At 40.1% G+C, this 23,578-nt stretch overlaps 1 protein-coding gene across 13 annotated transcripts in view; it reads left to right on the forward strand.

The window, feature by feature from the left end:
* TMCC1 (transmembrane and coiled-coil domain family 1) overlaps positions 1-23,578 on the forward strand; it is a 180,272-nt gene that overhangs the window by 144,003 nt on the left and 12,691 nt on the right. For 12 of the 13 annotated variants that reach the window (XR_006724279.2, XM_074344284.1, XM_074344283.1 and 9 more), the window contains one exon: positions 18,419-19,353. Coding sequence is in view for 12 of the 13 variants with exons in the window: in XM_074344284.1 (XP_074200385.1) it covers positions 18,419-19,353 (935 nt within the window). In the remaining variant the exon portion in view is untranslated. Of the gene's footprint in view, positions 1-613; positions 793-18,418; positions 19,354-23,578 lie in introns of those variants that run through there. The other variant, XM_010953093.3, reaches the window with a different exon arrangement.

A 23,578-nucleotide genomic window follows, 5' to 3' on the forward strand; every position in this document is an offset into this window, starting at 1 on the left:
AACAGTATGTGATGGTACAGGGGCTGAGCCTGGGCTCACAGCTGTGGTGGTTTAATCTGTTACTTAAACTTCAGAGAGTTTAATGCTTTTCCTTCAGAAGCTTTTTTTCCCCTTTGTCCACAGTGAAAAGGACTTTAGGGTCTGATGATCACGCACAAATCTTTCTGAAGGCTTTCTCTTGCTCAATTTTCATTTAAGTGACGTTGTGAACCTAAAATGAAAAGTAGGAGAAGAAACATTAGGAAAGCATAGACATTTGTTCTGGCAATCTTTCAGTCCTTTATTAAAACCAAGCTACCTGAATAGTGTTATTTTATTTAGAATGTTTCTCTTAGCTATTCTCTAAACCTTTTCTGGTTTTAAATGAGAAGACAAATGTGGATGGTGAATTAATGCCCTGTAGCTTTAAATTCAGCCAGTTTGACGCGTTTGTCTTTCATAAAAGATGCTCACAGCTCCGAGAAGAGAGGCAGATACTGTCTGTGATCTCCATTTTCAGAGTCAAACTATTCATTTGCATTAGCAGCTCCAGCAAACTGCACCCGCGTGCACACACACACACACACACACACACACAGACAGATGCTTGTTTGGCAGAAGCTTTCTGTTTATTCAGCACAGAGTCCTCCCTGGCTCCCAGATGTAGAAAGCTCTAAGAGCTGATGCAGGAGACAGAACCGGAACTGTACGTAGGCTGAGGTGGGCACTGCGGAGGACTGACTATGCGGGATGTTGATGTGGTGCGGCTGTACCTGCCTGTTCTGTGAAAGGCACTTTTCTGAGGCTGTGAAGGTGAGAAGCCTGGGGATGAACTAGAAGCTTCGTTTCGGCTGGCTCTTGGTGGGGGAATGCATTCCCAGTGGTAGCTGTCCTCATTTACAGCGTTATTCTCGGAAACCGAGTATGTGCAGCCGTGACAGACTATGCCACAGCTCCTCTGCAGTTTGGAAGCTGGGACAAATGGAAAGAGCTTATAGCCAAAAGAGGTTGTGATTGTTTACACGGTCCAAGTTGCTCTGGCAGTGCACAAATGAAGGATGAGCTTTGTGGCAAGCAAAACCAGCAGACTGCCTGACAGGGGGTTTTGGTAAGATAAATGTGTTGCTTGTGTTTTGTTTTGGGTACTCCCCCACCCCCACCCCCTCCTTTTTTTTTTTTTTTTTTTTTTTTTTTTTTTTTTTTTTACTTTTCTATGTCAGTTGTGTAGAATTGCCTCTCAGCAATAGCTAAAACATGTTGCAGGTTCACATTTGATGGAAAGGGATAGCCAAGGAAGCCAGAAAGGAAAACATTTCTGGTCATTCAGTTGTGACCTTCAGAAATAATGGACAGGTTTTCTCAGACATCCATGAACAGGCCAAAACCAGGAATTTCCAGAGCAAAGAATGCTAACTAGTAATTAGATACCCTTTCCCTTCTTTGAACTGTCATAATTACCCCCCTCCCCTTTGTTTCCAGCTTTCCCTATGGCCTGAAGTGGAGAAGAAAAAAGGCTGCCTGCTCTTATTGAGTTGTTGCCACTGGAGCAGTGATAGGCTGAGAACATAAGTGTGGAGGTGGAGGAGGGCAGGGTGAGGAGTCTGCTGTTCTCACAGCCGTGTGTCGGTGGCTGTTTGTCTTGGATTCATCGTCAGTGCTGTGCAGTATCAAGTGCTTGTTAGCGCTGTGTCTCTTTGCCTGTCCTGTGACTGAATCCCTTTTGTGTTCTATTTTGTACACTCTTCTTTGCCAGACCCAATTCTATCATTATAAAGCCTTTTTCTGTTACTGTTAATACATATTAGCCTTTATTAGAGAAAAGATAGTTGTAGAAAGTAGCCCTGAAATACTTAACGGATCCCAAGAAAGATAAAGACATTTTCTCTTTAAAAACTGGACTTTGCTTTCAGCAGATTTTGGAATCTTGATTTTGGGATCCTTAATAAGCATTTTATTACAAGTTAAAGAAATAGTCATGTAAGGTCTGTGAAATCATATCAGAATCACCTTGCTCTAATCTGCTCCAAGTTGGATCCTGTTTCTTTTGTTTTCTAAGCATGAAGATTTACTTTTCTTCATCCTTACTTAGGCAAGTATTGCTGGATAGTATGGTGACTGTTTCATTAGCCTACCCCAGACCTTGTCCTTGGGTCCCTCTCCTCACCAGTAGAGACAGCCAAGTTTCCTAGGTGCTTAGAGTGGGCACAGAAGAGATCCATTGACACCTGACTTTTTGCTGACTCACTGGTTATGTAAGCCTTGAAAATACAGCTACCCATATACTCCACTAGGTTACTGGGCAGGTGGCTCCCTCCCTGTTTACTGGTCTTTTCCTCTCAGCATCCTTCTGCTTCTTCCTTAAGCCTTTTTGGTAAAACAGTCTCAACCTTTCACCAAGTGAACTCTAAGAAACAGTGAATAGACACATCTTTTCTTTTTTCGTTGTTTTGAGTTGTCATGTTGATAAAATTCCAAATTTTGTATTTTCTTGGCAAGTGAAACCTACTTCCCTTCATTTATGCCCTGGTTAAAGTAACAACTATCTTCGAGAGCTTAGTTTAAATGCCCCTGTTCAATTGAATTATTCTGTGACCTCCCTATCTAAAGTAGGTTTCTCTGCCTTAGATTATTACTTTTCTCACAGCACTCTATTCTTTTTCTTTGTACCACCTTTCACAGTTTATGTTACTTGATTACTGGTTTTTCTGTCTCTGCCACTTTTCCCTACTCAGCCCTAATTGTCATGAAGGCAGAGACTTTATTTTATCTGTCAATATATGCCCAAGCACATAGCAAAATGCCTGACTGAGAGTTGTAATCAAATAACATTAAGACTCTATGGTGATGTTGACTGAAAAAAAAAATACATATGAGAGTTGTGAGTTAAGTTTTACTGGGGACAAAATGAGGACTATAGCCTGGGAGAGAGCCTGTCAGATAGCTCTGAGGAGCTGCTGTGACGAGGTGGTGGAGGTCAACATAAATGTGATTTTAGTAGAGGAGGATACGTGCGATCAAGCACACATTTTGGCAGAAGGTTGCTGCTTGTCATGAGGAGGTTGCCAGCAGTCACGAGAAACAGATGTATGAGTTAATGATTTGAGTGCATAGAAACTAGATATGAGAAGATGCAAGAAACTGGGCTCATAAAATCTTCTCCTAAAAAAATACCTAACTGAAGGCCTGTTCTGTCAGTTTTCCCAGAACATGGAGTGCCTTATTCCTGAACTCCTTTCAGGGTGTGTTGAAGGTAAGCGGTTACAGTGACTAGTGACTTCATTCTTGCAGAGGCAAATGGTAAGTGGTAATTTTTCATCCACTGTGAGAAGAAACAGGATGAGCAGCAAGGTCTGAAAGAGGCCAGTGTGACTGTAATGGGAGAAGCACGCTGCAAGCTGCAGCTAGGGAGATGGCCCCAGAGCCTAATCATACGGAACTCTCTAGACCATGCTCAGATTCTTGTTCTTAATATTTTAAGAGTATGGGGAACTACTGAAAGAATGTAAACATTGGGTGATTTAGGACTTCTTTTGCCTAAATGAATGCAGATAAATCAGTCCAAGTGAGAGATCCAGGGGAGAGAGAGCAAGAGTTTGTCCTACGAGTTTGGCAGGAGAAGCAAGTAGGGATAGGTGAGAGTGCTATAATTTGATGGAAATTTGAAAAGTGAAATAGATAGGACTTGGTGTTGGATTAGATATAGGCAGAGGCAGATAAGGCCGGAATGATTTCTGGGCTGTGGCACGGTTTGGCTTTGGCCTGTGTAACCTGATGGATAGTGACCATTTTCCTGAGATGGAGCACTGTAAGAGAACCAGCTTTGGAGGAGGGTCGTGGTGTTTGGTTTTGGTCATACGGTATTTCATATAGTCCAGTACCCTTTTGGATCTGTAAGTCTAGATTCCAAAGGAAATATACTACTTGTATCATTGGGAAGCCTTCAGTGATACCTTTGGAACAAAGTCTAAATCAGTAGCTTAGGCCTACCTTGGAAGTTCATCTCCCACACAGCCTTCTCCTATTCCACTTTTACAGCCTCATGAACCATTCCGTTTGTTATCTTGAAGCTACTATTACATTTCCTTCTTCTGGGCCTTTGCTTTTTGTTAGACTGTCTCCCTGAAATGCCTTTTCTTACCCCTTCTCTTCTTATCAAAAATTTCTTCCTTCAAGGCTCATTTCATTTTTTACCTCTTTCAGGAAGCCTTTTCTGTTTCCTTTCCCTTCTTCAGAATATATGACTCCTTCTTGTGTTCAAGAAATACTTTGCCTTCCTGTCTGCTATTCATTTACTTAGTCAGACCTGTGTTTGATTTCCCTGTCTCCCCAACTAGCTCATGTGTTTCTTGAGAGCAGGGATCCACCTTTATTCAGTGCTTTACATAAGGAAAACAAAGGATAATTGCAAAATTAATTAAATAGTAGAAGCCTTGATCTTTTCTACACTTTGCCTCCTTAGTATAATAGCACCATGATGTCTGTCTACTCCTGATTTTCTCTAGGCTGTCCTACCCTGTAGGTACCTACATACATGGTAAAAAAGTTCTTCCTTTCACATGCAAAATCCCTGAACTGGTCATTTTCATCATATACTTTTCTACTTCTTCACTTGTAGTTTATCAGAAAAACTGAAATCTTGCTATTGCTTATCACATGTGAAACAATTGACCAAAACAGGAAGGACCAGAATCCACAGCGATCTTGTTCTCTGTGTCTCCTCTTTTCCCATTCCCTGGAATAATTCCAGAATCTGTGCAGTATTTTCCCAGTGAGGCCGCTGTTGGCGTTAAAGACTGGATAAGACTGCGTTGCAGGAGTGCCCTGTGTCTTTCCTAGTGCTCCCTGATGGGATAGTACTGCCCACAGTCGAGGGGGCTTCCCCCCACAGAACAGAATGTAGAAATGCAGAAACAAGTTATGAAGGTTGGTGTCTTCCCATTTAAGTAATCCTTCACAGAGCTTTAATTTGCCTCTTCAGAAGTCTTTAAACAGTTGAATTTCCTTCTTAATCTCAGTTTACATTGGTCTGACATTGATTTCCATTCTTAGGAGACCTGAATTTTGGTGAATCCTTACCCCTTTTAGGAGTTACAGATACCTCTTTTTAAAAAACCTGAGAAACAATTGGACTGTCCTCTGAAACCCATACCTGTCACATGTTTATGCTATTTTTATTCATGAATGTGTTTAATTTAGTTCTTTTTTTAGTCACCGGATGTCCCATTCTAACTTGGAAATATGAACTAGATTATATCCTTTATATTCTGTTTGAGAAAGTTGGTTTGTTTATTATCCATTGTCATTATAGATCTTGAATGAGAAAAATCTGAGCAAATCTAAACATATTGCGAGAGAATGACTGTAGTTCTAGTATTACTTGATCACTTGCAACTGAATAAAAATTATTTTAAGAGAAATTTATTTAAACAGAGGGGACAGATCATTCTTGCATTCTTAAATTCTTCTCAGTAGATCAATTCTGTTCATTAAAAAAATATAAAATCTTTGACAAGTGATAATCCATCTAGGCTATTACCTTTCTTAGAATTTGTACTTAATTTTGAGAACATAGTCCCTTTTTTGTACAATAGAGTGAAGCAGATGCATCTATAAAGTTAGTGTAAATGCCTGCTATGTATACTATTTCTCTAATATCTTAAGTCATCAGTTTTTAAAGATCCTGAGAATGTTAAATTACCTTTTGCTTATACTTTCCTGTTATATAAGCTGCTTTTGACAACAGTGCCATACTGCTACCACCCTGCTATCTCCAGAAGTGCCTCACTTCATGCTCCATGTATATTATTTATATATTTGTGTGTGTATATACATATGTATATGTATATAATAGACTTTAGGAAGGAGGATGTAATCCTAAATATGGGATTCCCGTCTGGAGTATAACTGTAGAAATCATCATTGCCTCCTCCTTATGTTGCTCCACGTGGTGGTAGCCGTGGCTGTTACGAAAAGCATTGTAGTGAAGTAGTTGAGAACAAGGGCTCTGAAGCCAGATCCTATGGGTTCAAGTCCTGTCCTTGCTGCCTGCTGGTTGTGAGACCTTGGGCAAGTTACTTAACTTCTCCTAATTCAGTTTCCTCAGCTATAAAATGAGGATTGCAATAGTATATATTTCCTAAGGTCGTTTTGAGGATTAACTAAATGCAATCAGAGCACCAACAGTAATACCAGGTACATAGTAAACATTCTGTTACTTCTACTTTTGCAACTATCACCATCATCATCAAGTTTACATATAAACAAGTTTGAAACTTGAGCTTTCCTAGACTCAAAAGATCACTATCTCTGAGGAGTAAGCCTAGTGATAATCCTAGAAATATTCAAATAATTCACATAGGAAAGTAATAGTGTTGGGCATTTAACTCATATTTTGAATAAAAGGAGAGTTTATAAATGTATATTAGAGCAATGTGTGCAAAAGTATAAACCAATGCTAAGCCTTTTTAATTAAGAAGTATCTGATGTTTGAGCCAAATATTCTTAATATATGAAGGTAAGGTATTTTAAGGAGCATTAGAAGTCAGTCTGATTTAATAAGATCCTGTTATAACACAGATAAAGTAATAACCTTCTTAAGACCTCTTGGTAATACAATAAACAAAAACACTTCAGAGTGTAATGAAAGAGGATTGCAAATAGCCAGTATTCAAAATATTTTCTAAATAGAAAAGCGAATAGGAAATAATTTCATTCAGCAAACATTTGAGTGGCTACTCAGTGCTGTGCACAGCTTTGGTAGAGAAACAGCCCAAGAGGACAAAACACAAAAATCACTACCTTCGTGGACCTTACATTCTAGTTTTTGTTCATAGATACAAAAATATATGTAAGAAGGTAAAAAGTCTATGTAGGAAAATGAAGCCTTGAAGGCAGAATAGAGACTTCATAATGGAAGTGGAGGTTGCAGTTTTAAATAGGATGTCAGAGAAGACCTCACTACTAAGGTGACATTGGAGCACAGGCTCGAGGGAGATAGATGGAGTAAGCCATGTGGACGTCTGGGGAAGGGCACTGCAGACAGAAGGAACATGAAGTGAGAAAACCTCGAAATGGTGCTTGCCTGGCACACTCCAGGGACGAGTGGAGTGAAGGGAAGTTGCAGGAGATGGCGTTCAGAGGGGTTATGGATATGGTGCAGGTGCCAGAGCACGGTCATGTAAGCCGCTGTAGGGACTTGGGCTTTGACCGAGATAGGGAGCCCCTGAAAAGTTGTTAAGTGTAAAAGACTATTGTGCTCTGACTTAACTTTTAAAAGGACCACTCTGGCTGCTCTGTAGATAATTGATTATAAAAATATTATTACAGTAATAGTTTAGGAGACTATTGCAGTAGTCCAGGCAAAAGCTGGTCATGTCTTAGACCATGGTGGCAGCAGTGGAGATAGTGAGAAGTCGTCAGAGTCTGCATAATGATACTCATCTTGTAGTGTGGTTGTGAGAATTAAACAATTTATTAAACTTAAAAGGATTTAGAACAGTGCCTGACACATAGTAAGTACTACAGTAAATGTATTAGGAGCTGTGTTTAGTGCTGCTTCTGTTAACTGGGTGAGGTATGTGGAAGAAAGAGGAGTCAAAGATGACTCAGGCTTTGGAGCTGAGCACATGGATCAGTGAAGTAGCCATTAACTGAGATGGGAACCACCGCTAGAGGAGCAGGTTTGGGGTGTCAGGAGCTCAGCTTTGTGCATAGTGAATCTGATGATTGTTACAGACATGCAAGTAGGAAGACTGAGTAGCTTATGTGAGTCTAGAGTTAGGGGAAGTGGGAAGTATGGGCTGGAGGGATACATCTGGAAGTCGTTAGCAAATAAGTGAGATTTAAGACCTTTTTAAGAGCAAGAAGAGTAATTAGGCCATGAAATGGAATCGAGGAGACACAGTTTGCACGGCCCCTCCCCAGAGCCTCGGCTCCTCACAGGCCAACTAACACGCCTGACAATGGCCGGCTCAGAGGGAGCCAGATGATCACAACCCCATGGGGCTTTCCAGAGTCTTTCATTGCTTTTCAGAATTTTGTTTTATCAAAATTGCCTAAAATAAGTAGGATTACGCTGAGGCTTAGAAATCTTTTGTCTTAATTAGACTGTCATAAAAGTATATGTAGGGAATTAACTTGTAAAGGGGAATTCATTGGTAGCAGTTTTACAAATTGGCTTTTCCACACATGGATTTCATATGTATTTTTAAATCCTCAGCAGTGAGAACTTATTTCTGTGTACTTTCTCCTTTTGCTAGTTAACACGTGCTCAAAAAATAGAAACTAATTTTAGCATTAGCAGATCTGTGTGCTTCAGACTAATTCTTCATTCTGAGGTCTTGTGAGAATGATTTTTGAATAATCCATAGCCCAAGTCACTATTTCTTTTAAACAAAAGTTAAAATCTTAAAATTAGAAGGAAACTTGGACCATCTGTTCCAGCTGTCACTCAGTATATCCTCATATGACATTCTTAACATGCAGGCATGAAGTTTCTGCTTGGACATTTCCAGTGGCATGCATGAACTGATATTTGAAACCCCCTGGTTAAGTTGAACAATGTACCTCTTCTTATTTATAGTATATATCACTTACTCTTTTAGTTATCAGGAAGAGATCTTTCTCTTAAAATCTGTTGCTTGTGTGTAAAATAAATTTTCTTAACTGGATGACCTCTTAGGTTCCTTCGTAGCTCAGAGAATCTGTGCTTATAAAAATAACTCTTAACCATAACAAAGCAGCATGTTATTTTCTGCTTACACTCTCACTACTGTGATTGTAAACTCCTTATGAACTTTTTGGGGGGTTTTTTGGTATGGTTACTTCCAATCCTTAACATAGGCCTTTGTGCATAGGAGATATTCTGCAAAGTTGTGTTAAAATGACAGCACATCATCTGACCAGGCTCACATGAATCCGTTAAATCCAAACATCAGTCCTGGAGTATGTCTGGCAGTGCTAATCCGCAGTGATGTATTTCACATGAGCCAGGAAATCAGTTCTCCTGTGACAGAGCAATTCTGATCAGCAGCCCTAGATCCCATAATGGATATTTTGCAGTTGGGTTTGAGCAGAGTGGACCAGATAGGATGTTAATAATCTAAACTGATATTCAGCTCAGTCAATAATTTTTCTTCTGCAGCCTTGGAGGAATGAGTGTCATCTATTGGAAGCTTTTTTTTTTTAACACAAAAATTCTGGCCTTTGTTCCATTCATAGTAACATAGGCTCAGTCACTGCATGATGTATGAAATCTAAAAGGATCAGGGTAAGGAGATGCTGGTGAGCGTGTGCATTAAACATTTACTGGGCCTCTCCTTTGTACAAGGCATTGTGCTAGCTTCTTGAGGCACAAAGATGAATATGACGTGATCCCTCCCTTAGGAACTGTCAGTGGAGGCAACACACCCAAACAATCATTTCAGCACAACATGATAAGGACAGTGGTAGAGACGCTTAGTTACATGAGAACATAAAGGAAGAGCCATTAATCCAGCTGGGAGAAGGGAGGTTGTCAGGAAAGATTTCCTGGTGGAGGTCGTGCCTGAACTGGATTTCCTTTAGCCAGAAAAGGGACAGACCAGCCGAGGGAGCTGTACAGGCAAAAGCCTGGAGGTGAGAAACAGCATCATGCCATGTCAGAAGAACCAGATTACACTTGTGACCCTCAGCCTGTATTGGTTTAAATTTTAAGATTTCCATTATTCCCAAATGATCCATGGTATAGTTTTTCGGTCATTTTGCTGAGGCACATGATAGGATCTTCAGCTACAAAGCTAGTGAGCAAACCCCAATTCACATTTCAGAATTCACATTTTAGTGAAGTGTCACATACATAACACCACCCCTGAAATGACTTTAAAACTTTATTCTTTATGACGATGGACCTGAAAAGTTCTGGTGGTAGAGAAGAGTGGGCCTTGAAGTGGTTCTCAACAGAAAAAGAATGTTTGAAAACAGCCTAGACTGTAGTGCCAAATTCTGAGGTGACCGGGACTTTTGTCATGAGTTATTACGTGAATATTAATACTTTTTCAGACTTTTTTTGAGTGTGGTTTTGTGTGTGTGTTTTAATTGATGTAGTATCAGTTTATGATATTATGTAAGTTTCACATGTACAACGTTGTATTTCGACTTGCGTGTACGCTACACCACGCTCACCACCAAAGGTTTAGTTTCCATCTGTCACCATGCAGCTGAACCTCTTACACATTTTACCCTCCATCCACCCCTTTCCCCTCTGGCAACCACTAGTAAATTCTCCGTATCTAGATATTTGTTTTTGATTTGTTTTGTTTGTTCTTTTATTTTCATTTTTTAAAAATACCCCACATATGAGTGAAATCATACACTATTTGTCTTTCTCCATCTGACTTATTCACTTAGCATAATACCCTTAAGGTCCACAAATGGCAAGATTTCATCTGTTTATATGGATGAGTAGTATTCCATTGTGTGTGTCTTGATCCACTCATCTATCGATGGGGACTTAGGTTTTTTCCCTACCTTGGCTTGTAAATAATGCTGTGATAAACATAGGGATTATTATAACTTTTGAATTAATGTTTTCTCTTACTCTGATAAATACCCGGACATAGAATGGCAAGACCACATGGTAGTTCTATTCTTAATTTTTTGAGAAATCTCCACTGTTTTCCATAGTGGCTGCACCAATTTACATTCCCACCAACATTGCACAAGGATTCCCTTTTCTCTACATCCTCACCATCGCCTGTTTCTTGTCTTTTTGATAATAGTCATTCTAATAGGCATGAGGTGATATCTCATTGTGGTTTTTGTTTTGCATTTCCCTAATAATTAGTGATGTTGAACATCTTTTCATTTGCCTGTTGGCCATCTGTATACCTTGTTTGAAAAACTGTCTATTCAGATCCTCTGCCCATTTTTTAATCGGGTTTTTTGTGTTTTTTGTTTGTTTTTGTAGAGTTGTGTGAGTTCTTTAGATATTTTAGATATTATACCCTGTTGGTAATATCATTTGCAAATATTTTCGTCCCATTACGTAGGTTATCTTTTTATTTTGTTGATAGTTTCCTTTGGTGTGTGGAAGCCTTTTAGTCTGTTGTAGTCCCTTTTGTTGCCCTTGCCTGAGAAGACATATCCAAAAAGATATTGCTAAGGCCAGTGTCAGAACATACAGCCTGTGTTTTCTTCTAGGACTTTTATGGTTTCAGGTCTTAAAGTCAGGTCTTTAAACCATTTTGAGTTAATTTTTGTATATGATATAAGATAGTGGTCTAGTCTCATTCTTTTGCAAATAGCCATCCAGTTTTCCCCACCATTTACTGAAGAGAGTGTCCTTTCTCCATTGTATGTTCTTTGCTCCTCTCTCATAAATTGTCCATATGTATGTGGGTTTGTTACTGGGCTGTCAATTCTGTCCTGCTGATATGTGTCCATTTTTCTGCCAATACCATGTTATTTTGATTGCTAAAGGTTTAGTATAATTTGGAATCAGGAAGTGTGATACCTCCAGCTTTGTTCTTTTTTTCTCAGGATTTCTTTAGCTATTATATCAGGGTCTTTTGTGGTTCCCTACAGATATTAGGATTTTTTGTTTTATTTTTGTGAAAAATGTCATTGGGATTTTGATAGGGATTTCATTGAATCTGTAGATTGCTTTAGGTGATATGGACATTTTAACAATGTTAATTCTTTTAGTTCATGAGCATGAAATACCTTTCCATTTCTTTGTGTCGTCTTCGGTTTCTTTCAACAGTGTCTTATAGTTTTCAGTGTAGGTATTTAACCTTCTTGGTTTAATTTATTCCTAGATATTCTTTTTGTTGTGATTGTAAATGGGATTGTTCTCTTAATTTCTCTATCTGCTAGTTCATTATTAGTGTATAGAAATGCAGCAGATTTTTGTATACTGATTTCATATCCTACAAATTTTCTGTATTCATTTATTATTTCTAATAATTTTTTTGGTAGAGTCTTCAGGATTTTCTATGTATAAAATCATATCATCTGCAAATAATGATAGTTTTATTTTTTTTCCTTTCCAATTTGGTTGCCTTCTATTTCCTTTTCTTGTCTAGTTATCTGACTAGGATATCCAATATCATGTTGAATATGAGTGGCAAGAGTGAGCATCCTTGTCTTGTTCCTGATCTTAGAGGGGTAGCTTTCTGTTTTTCACCGTTAAGTATGATGTTACCTGTGGGCTTGTCATACATGGCCTTTGTTCCCTTGAGGTGTGTTCTTTCTATACCCATTTCATTGACAGTTTTTATCATAAGCGGGTGTGGAATCTCGTCAGGTGCTTTTTCTACGTCTGTTGAGATGATCATAGGATTTTCTTTTTTTGATCATGGATTTTTAGTCTTCATTTGGTTGGTGAGGTCTGTCACACTGATTGATTTGCAGGTGCTGAACCATCCTCCATCCTTGTCAAACTTTTTAAAAAGAAGCAGTAAAACATTATTTCCTTTTCTTTTTCTTTTCTTTTTTAAAAAATATTTTAAATCGAAGTATAGTTAGTTACAATGTGTCAAATTCTGGTGTACAGCACAATGTCCCAGTCCGCATATACATACATATATTCATTTTCATATTCTTTTTCATTAAAGTTCATTACAAGGTATTGAATATAGTTGCCTGTGCTATACAGAAGAAATTCTTTTTTTAATCTATTTTTATATATAGTGGGTAACATTTACAAATCTCAAACTCCCAAATTTATCCCTTCCCACCCCTTTTCCCGGTGCCTTTTCTTTTTCTGAGCAAAATCTTCCCAGAATACCCATATAAAATAGATGAAAGAAGAGGTAATCAGGGTTCCAGGAGTCTTGCTCACTTGACTTCACTATTTCCCTTTGTGGTGGTCCAGACACATCTCCATAGAACCTAGGGCTGTTAATGTACAAACTTCTATATAAAAAGGTGCAAAGGTGATTCCTAGAATTGACAGGAAGCACTTTAGTCTGTACAAGAATTATTTATCAAGTAAGAAAAAAATTGTATGACAACTGAAAAGACCTGTTTTTCAGACCACAAGCTGAATCTTGATTTTAGCTCCAAAGTGGAAAATGGAGTGTTAGAGAAAAGGCTTGCTGGCTGTGGACTTGTGGAACTTAGCCCATTTTTATTTTGTATTATTTATTTCACTTGAGATCTCCTCTGCGTTTCACAGCACAGCAAACTAAATGTCAGTCAGAATTGCACGTGAGAAATTTGCGCAACAGAATTGTGCTTATTGAGAAAAGGGAGGGACATTAATTTCTATAGTGAGACTGTGGAAGCTGGTGAAAAAACATTGTCGTTTAAGATGTACTTTCGACAGAAAGTGCTTATAGGCTATGGGGGTTTTTTTCTTTCTGTTTAGAGATGAGGTGTCGGGGAATTAGCAAAGGCAAGTGTCAGGAAGATGATGATGCAAAATTTAAACCCAGAGCTGTGTAACTCAGGCAGGACTTTTTCCTCTGTTTTACATCCTCAACACAATCTGCCTGGCAGGAAAAAGAAGAGCTTGTAAGACCAACCAGAGCATCTTCATGTTTATTATTGGTTAGAAGGTATCCTGTGTGGTTCTAAGACCAAGGTTAAGAGTCTCTAGGGATTACCATTTGTATTGGATGTGAGGGGTGGTGTCCCCCAAATCAAATATTCTATCCTGTTGCCCCCACTAAGCATACTTGAATTGAACCACACACTCCAGTTTTGGTTCAAAAACATGGCCACTGTATCTCTGAGAAGATTTTTGGCAGAGCAGTGGTCTGCAGGTGCCCCAGCATCAGTTTACACAGGCATAACCCATTCTATGGAAGTGGCCTTGGAAAAGATACACTTTCAGAAAAACCAAGATAGTCAAGCTTCTTTGTTTTCAGATTAAGTACAAAGACTTCCACGCTCTCTACCCCTTCTTCTTTAACCCTAAAATTCCTTTCTCGTTTTCTCAGAAATGATACGGATTATTTAATGTGCAAAGTATGAGATTTCCTGAGAGAGCCAATACTCTATAAAGCATAGATAAGATGACTTCATCACACTAAGTAAATAGAATGTTGCTGTGGCTCTTACTGAAGAAATCAACATCAAGTCAGGGATTTGAGTCTTTTCTAGTAACAAGTATGTACTTGGATTTTGAGTAATGGACTAGGTAAGGAATAGAAAAAGGTGACTTCTTGAATGCTTACCATGCTTGACAGGCATAACACACATTTAACATCTTTTCAGATAATCTCATGAGAAAATGATAACCCTGTTGTACAGAAGAGAAAACTTAGGCTCAGAGAGAACAAGCAGGTGGCCCTGAGACTCAGCTCATGAAGTGGCCGAGGCAGGTGTGAACCCAGCTCCTTTTACTCCTGTAAGCACTCTTTCCACCATACTGCCTTTATATGTGATTGTTCTCAAAGCTGGGTGCTGCCATGTTCCAACACTTTCATCCACTGAGAGAACGTAGACAGATCTTTAATATACTTGCAGGTGAACATTGTCAGCCGTTACGAAGCGCTATCTAATACACTGCCCTAGATGGCTCCAGTTCTGCCCTTGTTTAATCGGTGTTTTAAGATGTAACTGTTGAAAATTTCTCTTGGGCTGTTTTCTGATCAGTTAATAAATAATTTCAACAATGAATTCTTAATAAAAAGAGACAAAGTACAAACAAAGCAGTGTAGTCTGCTCGTTATAGCAAGTTAGATGCTAATTGTGGCTTCTGACTGTACCGCCAGCTTTGGTAGCATATTGCCTAACTTATAATAAATGGTCAAAATATATTTAACTGACTGATTTTTGGTCCTAGCTTTTTCTATACAAAGTAGTTCTAACCTCAGCAATAAGTGGACTGGGACTTAACACTGATGGATATGATCAGATTTGAAAACCCTTCAGGATGTGGTCACAGGAAACCCTGTTGAGGTGATTTTGCTGCTGCTTGTATCAAACTGCCATGTGACCAGTGGGAGACACCTGGCAACAGTCAGTTCATTTGCAAGTTAGCAATAACAGTGTCTACTTCATAGGGTTGTTTTGGGGATTGGAAGGTTATGCAACCAGCTGCCTGGCCACAGGACCAACTATCAAAAAAGGTGACTATTATTACTTAATGTGATGTTGAATTATAGTATTCCTTTGGTTCATATTCTTCATATCCCTTGTTTATGCCTGAAATGTGAAAGGTCTTAGAAAGAAGTATATTCTGGAATCTTCTCATATTTGCATCTCTAGAAAAGAATCACTTACATAGTACTAAAGTAATATCCAGTACTAACAGCTTACTCTGTGCCCAGTACTCTTTTGAGAGTTTTTATGTTTATGGACTCACTTCATCCTCACAGCAGTCTTCTGAAAATGGGCATTCGCATTACCCCTATTTTACAGTTGATGAAACAGATAGAGTTTCAGTAACTTGCCAAAGGTCGGTCATGTGGCTGTTAGGTAGCAAAGCCAGAGTTGAACCCCAGCAGTGTGTGCCAGAATCCATGCTTCACTGCTGCAGTAAACGTAGCCAGACTTAATAGTCTTGTTTTTCTGATCTGTGCCTTTTCCTATGTAAGAAAACCCTTTCCTGTTTTTTCAGTACTGTCTTCTAAAAGGTTTAAAATTTGCTTTTCACATTTGCAGTTTAGTTGTTTGCCTAGAGTGAAGTGGAAATCTAATTTTGTGTTGTTATATGTGGATAGCCTAATATGTTGTCAGAGGCCATTGGAAAAGAGAACTTTTGAGTTGGTACGTTCACAACTCATGGCTAAGTCAGGCCTTTCCAGTACTAAGTGTTCAGGCCACCAACGTCTTTGTTCCCAGCTCAAAAGATACCGAGGGAGTCATCACAGCCCCTATCCTGTAATTCTGTAGTTCATTACATCTTTCTCTTTGCTCCTCTCCCTCTCCCCACCTGTCCTCTCCCAGTTTCTCCCTCTCTTCTCTCTCTCCTTCCCTTTTAAGAATAGTGCCTGGCAAAATCGGGAGGCATCACTGAGTAATCCAGTGATTCGTGGTTTCAAGTGCTAAACTACCCTCCTGCTGAAGCTGTGGGTTCGTTCTCTTTCTCAAGGCTGAGGACGGCAGGTTCTGTCAGCTGCCCTTTTGCAGGCACGTTGGTGATTGTCAGTGGCAGTCACACACTGGAAGGACATAGTGTGACTGAACAGTCCAGGTAGGACATAAGGCAGAGTAGACAATCTGGTTTATTTCTTTATTTATTGTGTAGGGAAATAAAATCACATCTAAACTGTGATCACTTGTAAATGATTGAAACTTTGTTTTCGTTTTGGTTTTTTTCAATTTTAGAGATGTAATCAAGCTTTGATTTTAGTCCCAAACCCATCTTTTTCAGCAGAATAATCAGTTTGTATCCTTCCACAGTAACAGCTAAACTTGATTTCCATATCAACTCTTCTTTAGACAACAGAATGCGTGTAAGTTGATAGTCAAATTAATAACAAAGAACCTAAGAAAAATAGACCCTGCATAGACTTGTAGTCTTAGATCTAGTGGTATTTCCTATTTGTTTTCCTTTTATATTGTCATAGACTTTGAGCTATTAGACATAAATGCACAATCAGGTTTATATTACATGCTATAGTTACAGGATTTGAAACCCCAGTCACAAAGAAGATCGCACAGTGGGGACTCTGTACAGCCCAAGAGCCTGAACCTAAGGCCCTGAGGGGAGTGCACGTCCAGGAGATTCCGTTGCATTTCTTCGCAACTTGGTTACCTGGAACCCTGGCTCGTCCTCCCTTCTGCTGCTTTTCCCTCTGGCCCTTTCGTGGCTTGTTAGCGTGGACCTAAAGATGAACAGGGCAGATGGAGAAGTGACACGAAACAGTTACTGTGCTAGTCCCTAATGATTCTGCATGTTCTTTTTCATTCGTGGAGGATAATGTCATTTTTGTTACTCATTTCAGTTTTAAATTATTTTTTGCTTTTATTTAAGTGTATAGTATTTCTCATTTGTTCATCTAGAAGGAAAATAATATTGTTTCTGTTCACATCAATAGTAATATACTGAACCCAGTAATGAACTAGATGTGTTTTAGAGTTAAAGATCAACATAACCCCTGCTCAGACCTCTGAGGAGTTTCAGCCAAGATGAAAAAAAGAGAATACGTCTCTAGACTGACAGCATTTCATGAATATTTCAGATTTGGTGTATATTGTCAGTACAGAATGTAATTCAACCTTTTAAAACATGAGAGTAACCTATATACAATTCTTTCTAGCAAATTGCTACTGGTGACAAATTAGGGATGGGAACCAAGGAAAAGAGTGTGCTCTTAATCTCCAGGGTGGTAAACTTATAACCTGTCACTCTTACTGAGAATTTTTATTACCCTGAAGTGGTTATTTTATTATTTATTTCTCTTACTGCTCAGTCAAGAGCAGTTTCTAAAGCCTTCTTGCATGAGCCCTCCTCTGATTCACCACCACAAGCCACACCTTCCTGAAGGACTTTTTTCTCCTGAGTTAGGGAAACATGACCTCCCCTTAGCTTTGGCTAATGGCTTTGAAGTTTAATAGTTTAAGTTTTCAGATCTGAACAGTTTGTCTTTTTCTTCAGTTCCCTGAAGTGATTGCTGACCCACACCAGAGGATGGTCATTGTATGTGTTTTGGAGTCCCTTGCCTAATAAAAATGTTTTACTGGATGGAGCACACAAAACTTAAGCATCAGAAGGCCTGAACTTAGTCATTGACTTTTTAATTGCTTACCTCTTACTATCCCTGTCCCTTACTGTTCATGTTATCTTGCCCAAGTTTATCACAGTTACTTGTGTTTGGGATTTTACTCTCAAGAGCATACCGCATTCTTCCTTGCCACTCTCAGCAGTACTGTCCCATTCTTACCTTCCCCTGTCTCCAGCTACCAGTTACGTGTCCGTATTAGAACAGGGAATGATGTCATCGCCGTTGACATGATTTGGATAAAAAGACACTGTGATAAAAGTTGAATTTTTATATCTAGCCACTAAAATTACCTATTCTTGCCAACATTTTCAGATGACCGTGATCTGAGAGCATAGATTGGAATACAGTGATGTCTGAATACTAAAGTGATTTTCATATAATTAAACTGAAATGCAGCTGTGCCTTGTTGTACATAGATATGCTTCTAAACAAAAGTGTGTGTGGAAAATGTTTGTGAATTAATTCATGCTTTAAACCCACTAGGGGAGCTGTGTTATTTAAAGAAATACTGTAATAAATACTCTAGCAAAGGAAGAAAACCCTCAGTTTACATCTTGTGCAAATCGTTTTTTCATGTATGTGTTTTACTTAAAGCAGAGTATATGCATGTATGAGGACAGTATCTAAAAGGGAGCAGGGGCTTGTACAGGACAGGAGGAATTAGGTCAGCCGTCTGTGCTGAGATCTTAGAGTAGGTAAATTTTCAATACATTTTGGCCCATTGATTCTAGAGAGTGTCCTCTTGGGCTGCTTCTGACATCCACTTCTTGTTTTTATGCTAGATCGAGCGGTTGGAAGTAGGCAGCCTCGCCCAGACTTCCAGTGCAGTGGCCTCCAGCACCGATGGCAGCATCCACACAGACTCTGTGGATGGAACGCCAGACCCTCAGCGCACAAAGGCTGCTATTGCTCACCTGCAGCAGAAGATCCTGAAGCTCACAGAGCAGATCAAGATCGCGCAGACAGCCCGGGACGACAACGTTGCTGAGTACCTGAAGCTTGCCAACAGTGCAGACAAGCAGCAGGCTGCCCGTATCAAGCAGGTCTTTGAAAAGAAGAACCAGAAATCTGCCCAAACCATCCTCCAGCTCCAAAAGAAGCTTGAGCACTACCACAGAAAGCTCCGAGAGGTGGAGCAGAATGGGATCCCCCGGCAGCCAAAGGACGTCTTCAGGGACATGCACCAGGGTCTGAAGGATGTGGGAGCGAAGGTGACCGGCTTCAGTGAAGGTGTAGTGGACAGTGTCAAAGGTGGACTTTCCAGCTTCTCCCAGGCGACCCATTCAGCAGCAGGGGCTGTGGTTTCAAAGCCCAGAGAGATCGCCTCACTAATTCGGAATAAGTTTGGCAGCGCAGACAATATCCCTAACCTGAAGGACTCTTTAGAGGAAGGACAAGTGGATGATGGGGGGAAGGCTTTGGGAGTGATTTCAAACTTTCAGTCGAGCCCCAAATATGGTAGTGAGGAAGATTGTTCTAGTGCCACCTCAGGCTCAGTGGGAGCCAACAGTACCACTGGAGGCATCGCTGTAGGAGCGTCCAGCTCCAAAACAAACACCCTGGACATGCAGAGCTCAGGATTCGATGCACTACTGCATGAGATCCAGGAGATCCGGGAAACCCAGGCCAGACTGGAGGAATCCTTTGAGACCCTCAAGGAACATTATCAGAGGGACTATTCATTAATAATGCAGGCCTTACAGGAGGAGCGATATAGGTAAGTTATATGGAATTAAAATCCTAAATTACTTGTTTCGAGCTCCCCTCCCTTTGGATACTGGGGAGTGGCTTTAAAAGGCCTTTGTAGAGTGTCTTTCTCTGGAGTATTCAGAGCATGGGTATATGATGTTCTCATGAGTTCTTACCATAGAGAGCAAAATAGAGGCACGGCAAAGTTACATGTCTCCCAGGATCACACCCCAAAGGAGTGTTTTAGTCAGGGAGCGAGGATGCCTGGAGCCCTCCAGTCTTCGGCTTTCAGGCGAGGCCCAGGCGTCTAAGGCATTCCACCTGTTTACCTGTAATCACAGAGCCACAAACCACTGCAGCCTGTAGTTAAAACATGCTGACGTCAGCACATCTGCAGCCCTCTGAACTCTGTGGAAACATACAAAATCTATGAGCCTTGTAGATATTTGAGTTTAGACACACTTATCTGGTCAGTTCACACAGAAAGGTTAGACTGAAAATCAATCCAGATCAGCATGTCTGTTACCTGTATTATGAATTGGCAGATGTTTGAATGCTAGTGGACTTAAACATGAAATGGCTCTACAGTCGTTCAGAAATTCTCTCAAAGGACTAAATGCTTTGAGCCATGATCTGTGCTAAAGGCAGGAGCTTGTCTCTTCTCTGCGTTTCGTGCTGCACACTGTACCGGTAGTAAGCCCTTAGTTGTACTCCAAATGTATGTCCTTGCCCATTGTTTCCATCACATGCAGAAAAAAATAGTCCACGTGGAGTACTCATTCAGACCCCGCTTTGTCAGCCAGAGACCAGAGACAGGCCACCTCAGTGATACCCACCAAGGGCCAGTGCTACAGGAGCCACGGGTTAGGCCTTGAAAGACCTGGGTTCTGGTCCTGACCCAATTACTAGCTAGAGGATTCTGAAGCTTTTTTAAAGACTTTCCTTTGGGGCAGGGGGGATTAGGTTTCATTTATGCGTTTACTATTTTTTTTTAATGGCGGTACTGGGGATTGAACCCAGGACCTCGTGCGTGTTAAGCATGTGCTCTTCCAATGAGCTATATATATCCTTCCCCCTCCAGTTACTAACTAGAGAGCTAGAGGGAATCCTCAGTAGTTCTGCAATATTATCAAGGGTTGACCAGATGAACTCTTAAGGTCCCTTTACCTCTTTTTTGTTTTTAGTAATTTTTTTAAGTTTGTTTTTATGAGATAATCTCAGGGCCTGAAATAAACTGTTCATGCGTATCAGTTACCTCTGAGAGGAGTTAAAGCAGCAAGCTCTTTTCAGATGGTGAAGATGCTAATCAGTCATTCAGTCTTACCTCTTATCTTCACTCTTCTGTCCTTAAATTCTGACTTAAGACTTTAAGGGAGAAGAAAAGAGAAGTGAGTGTGGGAGATAAATGAAATTCTAAAATCAAGTACATTACTATTCTTATTTCAGTGTTTTATATATTCTTTAATATACTTAGAAGACAGTATCTAAAGCAGTGACAACCTAACAAATACTCAGATGTATTCTAAAAATAAAACACCTGGTCCCGTGTGCCGCCTAACTCCCAGGTTCAAATTCTAGTTCTGCCACTTACAAATCTTGAAAACTGGGAAAGTTTCTTAACTTCTCTTGCTTTCCTCATCTCTAATACAGCCCTTCATAAGGTTATTGTGACATTTAAAGGAAGTAATTTATGTAAAGCACATAGCTCAGTGCCTGGCCCTGTAAGTGCCTGATTGATGGTAGGGAGCAGCTGCTACTGCTGCTATGAAAATACCCACCACGGAACAGGGAGAACTGGGTGTTCCACAGTCAGTTGCTCAGAAAAACAACTGCCTGCTTTGACCCCTTTATTTTGAAAGAATAGCAGAACATTCCAGTTTTTAAATTCTTCCAGAGCCTAAAATTCGTATAGTTTAAGTCATCAAGTCAGATGTAGGCCAGAGGGAGAAAGGAAGGAAAAACAGGTCTCCCAAGGCCCACCTTTGTATCCATTTAAAATTATTCACAGACAGGACAGAACTTTAGCTCCTCATTATCACTTCATTAAAAGAATCAAGTCCAAGCCGCTTATGATGTAATGAGAAGTGCATTTCTTTCACTTCACTTTGGGTTCTCTGTAGTACGTGAGTGATTAGTTTTATGGAATGAAGAGAGAATAAAGGAAACTGGTGAATTTTCAAAAACAGGGGGTTGAGGGGAAGGCATAATATAATATGTAATCTGACTTTTGTTAAATCACTGCAACTTGAGAATGGTCTTTCCTTAAAACAGAATCTTTTTTTTTTTTAAGTCTTTTTCCCCCCAAGAAAAGCAGTTGAAAAGTCACAACTGTTTTAGTCAACTATTTCATTGCACCAATATTTCCATATATAAAGCAGTTAGAGATTTCTCCTCCATTACGTATGTCTTTACACAATAAATATATTTATTTAATTTTGTCCATCTTTGAACTGTTTCACATAAGGGAGATTTTCCCCACAGGCTGTAGTTTATTCTTTTAAGCACAAAAACTTCTTACATTTTAAGCATTCTCGTACAATTTCTCTACCTTTTTTTTTTAACAGGTACATGGAACCTAATGTGATTAGAAATAGCATAAAACAGCAGTATTCTAGCTTAAAGTGGTTCTCTGAGGTCAGTGAGGGTGTAGGTTACATGCCTGTCCTAGGCAGCTTGACTTTTAAACTTCTGTTGTCTGCCTTTTTAGTTTGTCTTTTTCCTTTCCAGTCTTCTCCATGCTGTTAGTGAGCTGCCTGCTATAGCCTCCCTTTTACTCATTTCTATTTGTGCTCTGTTGTAGGCTTGGCTTTTTGCCTAGGAAGAAAGTAGGCTAGGGATGGACTTAAGGGACTCCTCTGTGACCAAGAAATCAGTTAATACGTACATGGCTGCTCTAAATGCATTTCTGCTTATTTTCTCTTCTTCAGTTTATTTCACTAACATCTGAAGGGAGACAGTGTTGCCGCTTGATGTTTAAATGAGCAGGAAGAGGACACGACCGCTGGCAGCGTCCACTAACCTAGTGCTAGATGCTTCACGTGCGTTTGCTAATCCTCACAAGGCCCTGCGGGTGGGGTGTATTACCCCATTCTACAGATAAGGAAATTGCAACCCAGCACTGTTTTAAATTTTGTCAAAGGTCACTCTGTAAGTGGTAAAGCCGGGAATCAACCCATTTTATCTGGCTCCAAAGCCTGTGTTCTTTTCATACCAGGACAGGCTTTTCACCCAAACTCAGCCCTGAAATCTTAATAATTGACAGACTAGTCTATATTCTAGGTCTAAGAAGCATTAACTTCATTAGCTATGGGTATCAGGCCTTTTCTGGGTCAAAGTGTGTATTTCACTAAGAGTTGTCCCTGTTCTTAACATATTCTATGAAATTCTATGAACGCACAAGTGCTGGAAAGTTTTCTCAAGCTAGTCAAACAGTGCAGGTAGGTAATAGGGGACACCTACTTAAGGAGACCTCCACCCCCATCCTGATTTCCCTGTTTCCAGAGTCCCTTGTCAACATTGTCACTCACGTAATGTGCTGCCTGTTGGTCTCCACCCCGGTGAGTAGCACCAGGTAGCGCATTGCCCAAGACCATCTACTTTGGACTACTCAGAAGCATTCAGTGTCCTGGGGAAGGCAGGCGCTCTCTTCACCCGCGTAATTGTGCCGTGACTGAAGGGTGCTTCTTCAGCTCCCACCTGCACGTAGCCCAGGAGGTCATTGTGGGAGAGCTTGGATCTGAGCTGCACCTCAGCCAGTAACTAGGTGTTCAGTCTGTGAGCTTTGCCCTGGACTCTCAGACATGTGGGATCATGTATTTTGAGAAGATAGGAGACAAGAATTAGACTTTTTTTTTTAATGATAGGATCTGTGCTGACTTCAGATTCTTCTTGTCCAGCTAGTCTCTTCATCTCATTAGAGTATTATTACACATTTGTTTGTGGCAACTGGGTTCACTTAGTAAGTACTTCCGAGGTAGCAGGGGCCCTCAGAGATCTAGTTCAATCTCCTCTGCAGATCAGTACACTGAAGCCCAGGAAGATAAAGTGACTTTTGCCAGGTCACACAATAAAATGGTTTTAACATGTATTTAATTTGCTACTGGAGGATAGTCCTGCTCCCAAAGTGGGTGCACTGTATTGAGCTACGGTAAGAAAAAGTTCAGCTGTGGCAAAATGCATTGAAAGTAGGAGAGAACTAGGAAAACACTGTATCAGGAGTTTTACAGCTTCCTTTTGTACTTTTTCCCTCAGGG

The sequence above is a fragment of the Camelus bactrianus genome, chromosome 17, assembly GCF_048773025.1.
Source record: "Camelus bactrianus isolate YW-2024 breed Bactrian camel chromosome 17, ASM4877302v1, whole genome shotgun sequence".
In the NCBI taxonomy this organism is placed as follows: domain Eukaryota; kingdom Metazoa; phylum Chordata; class Mammalia; order Artiodactyla; family Camelidae; genus Camelus; species Camelus bactrianus.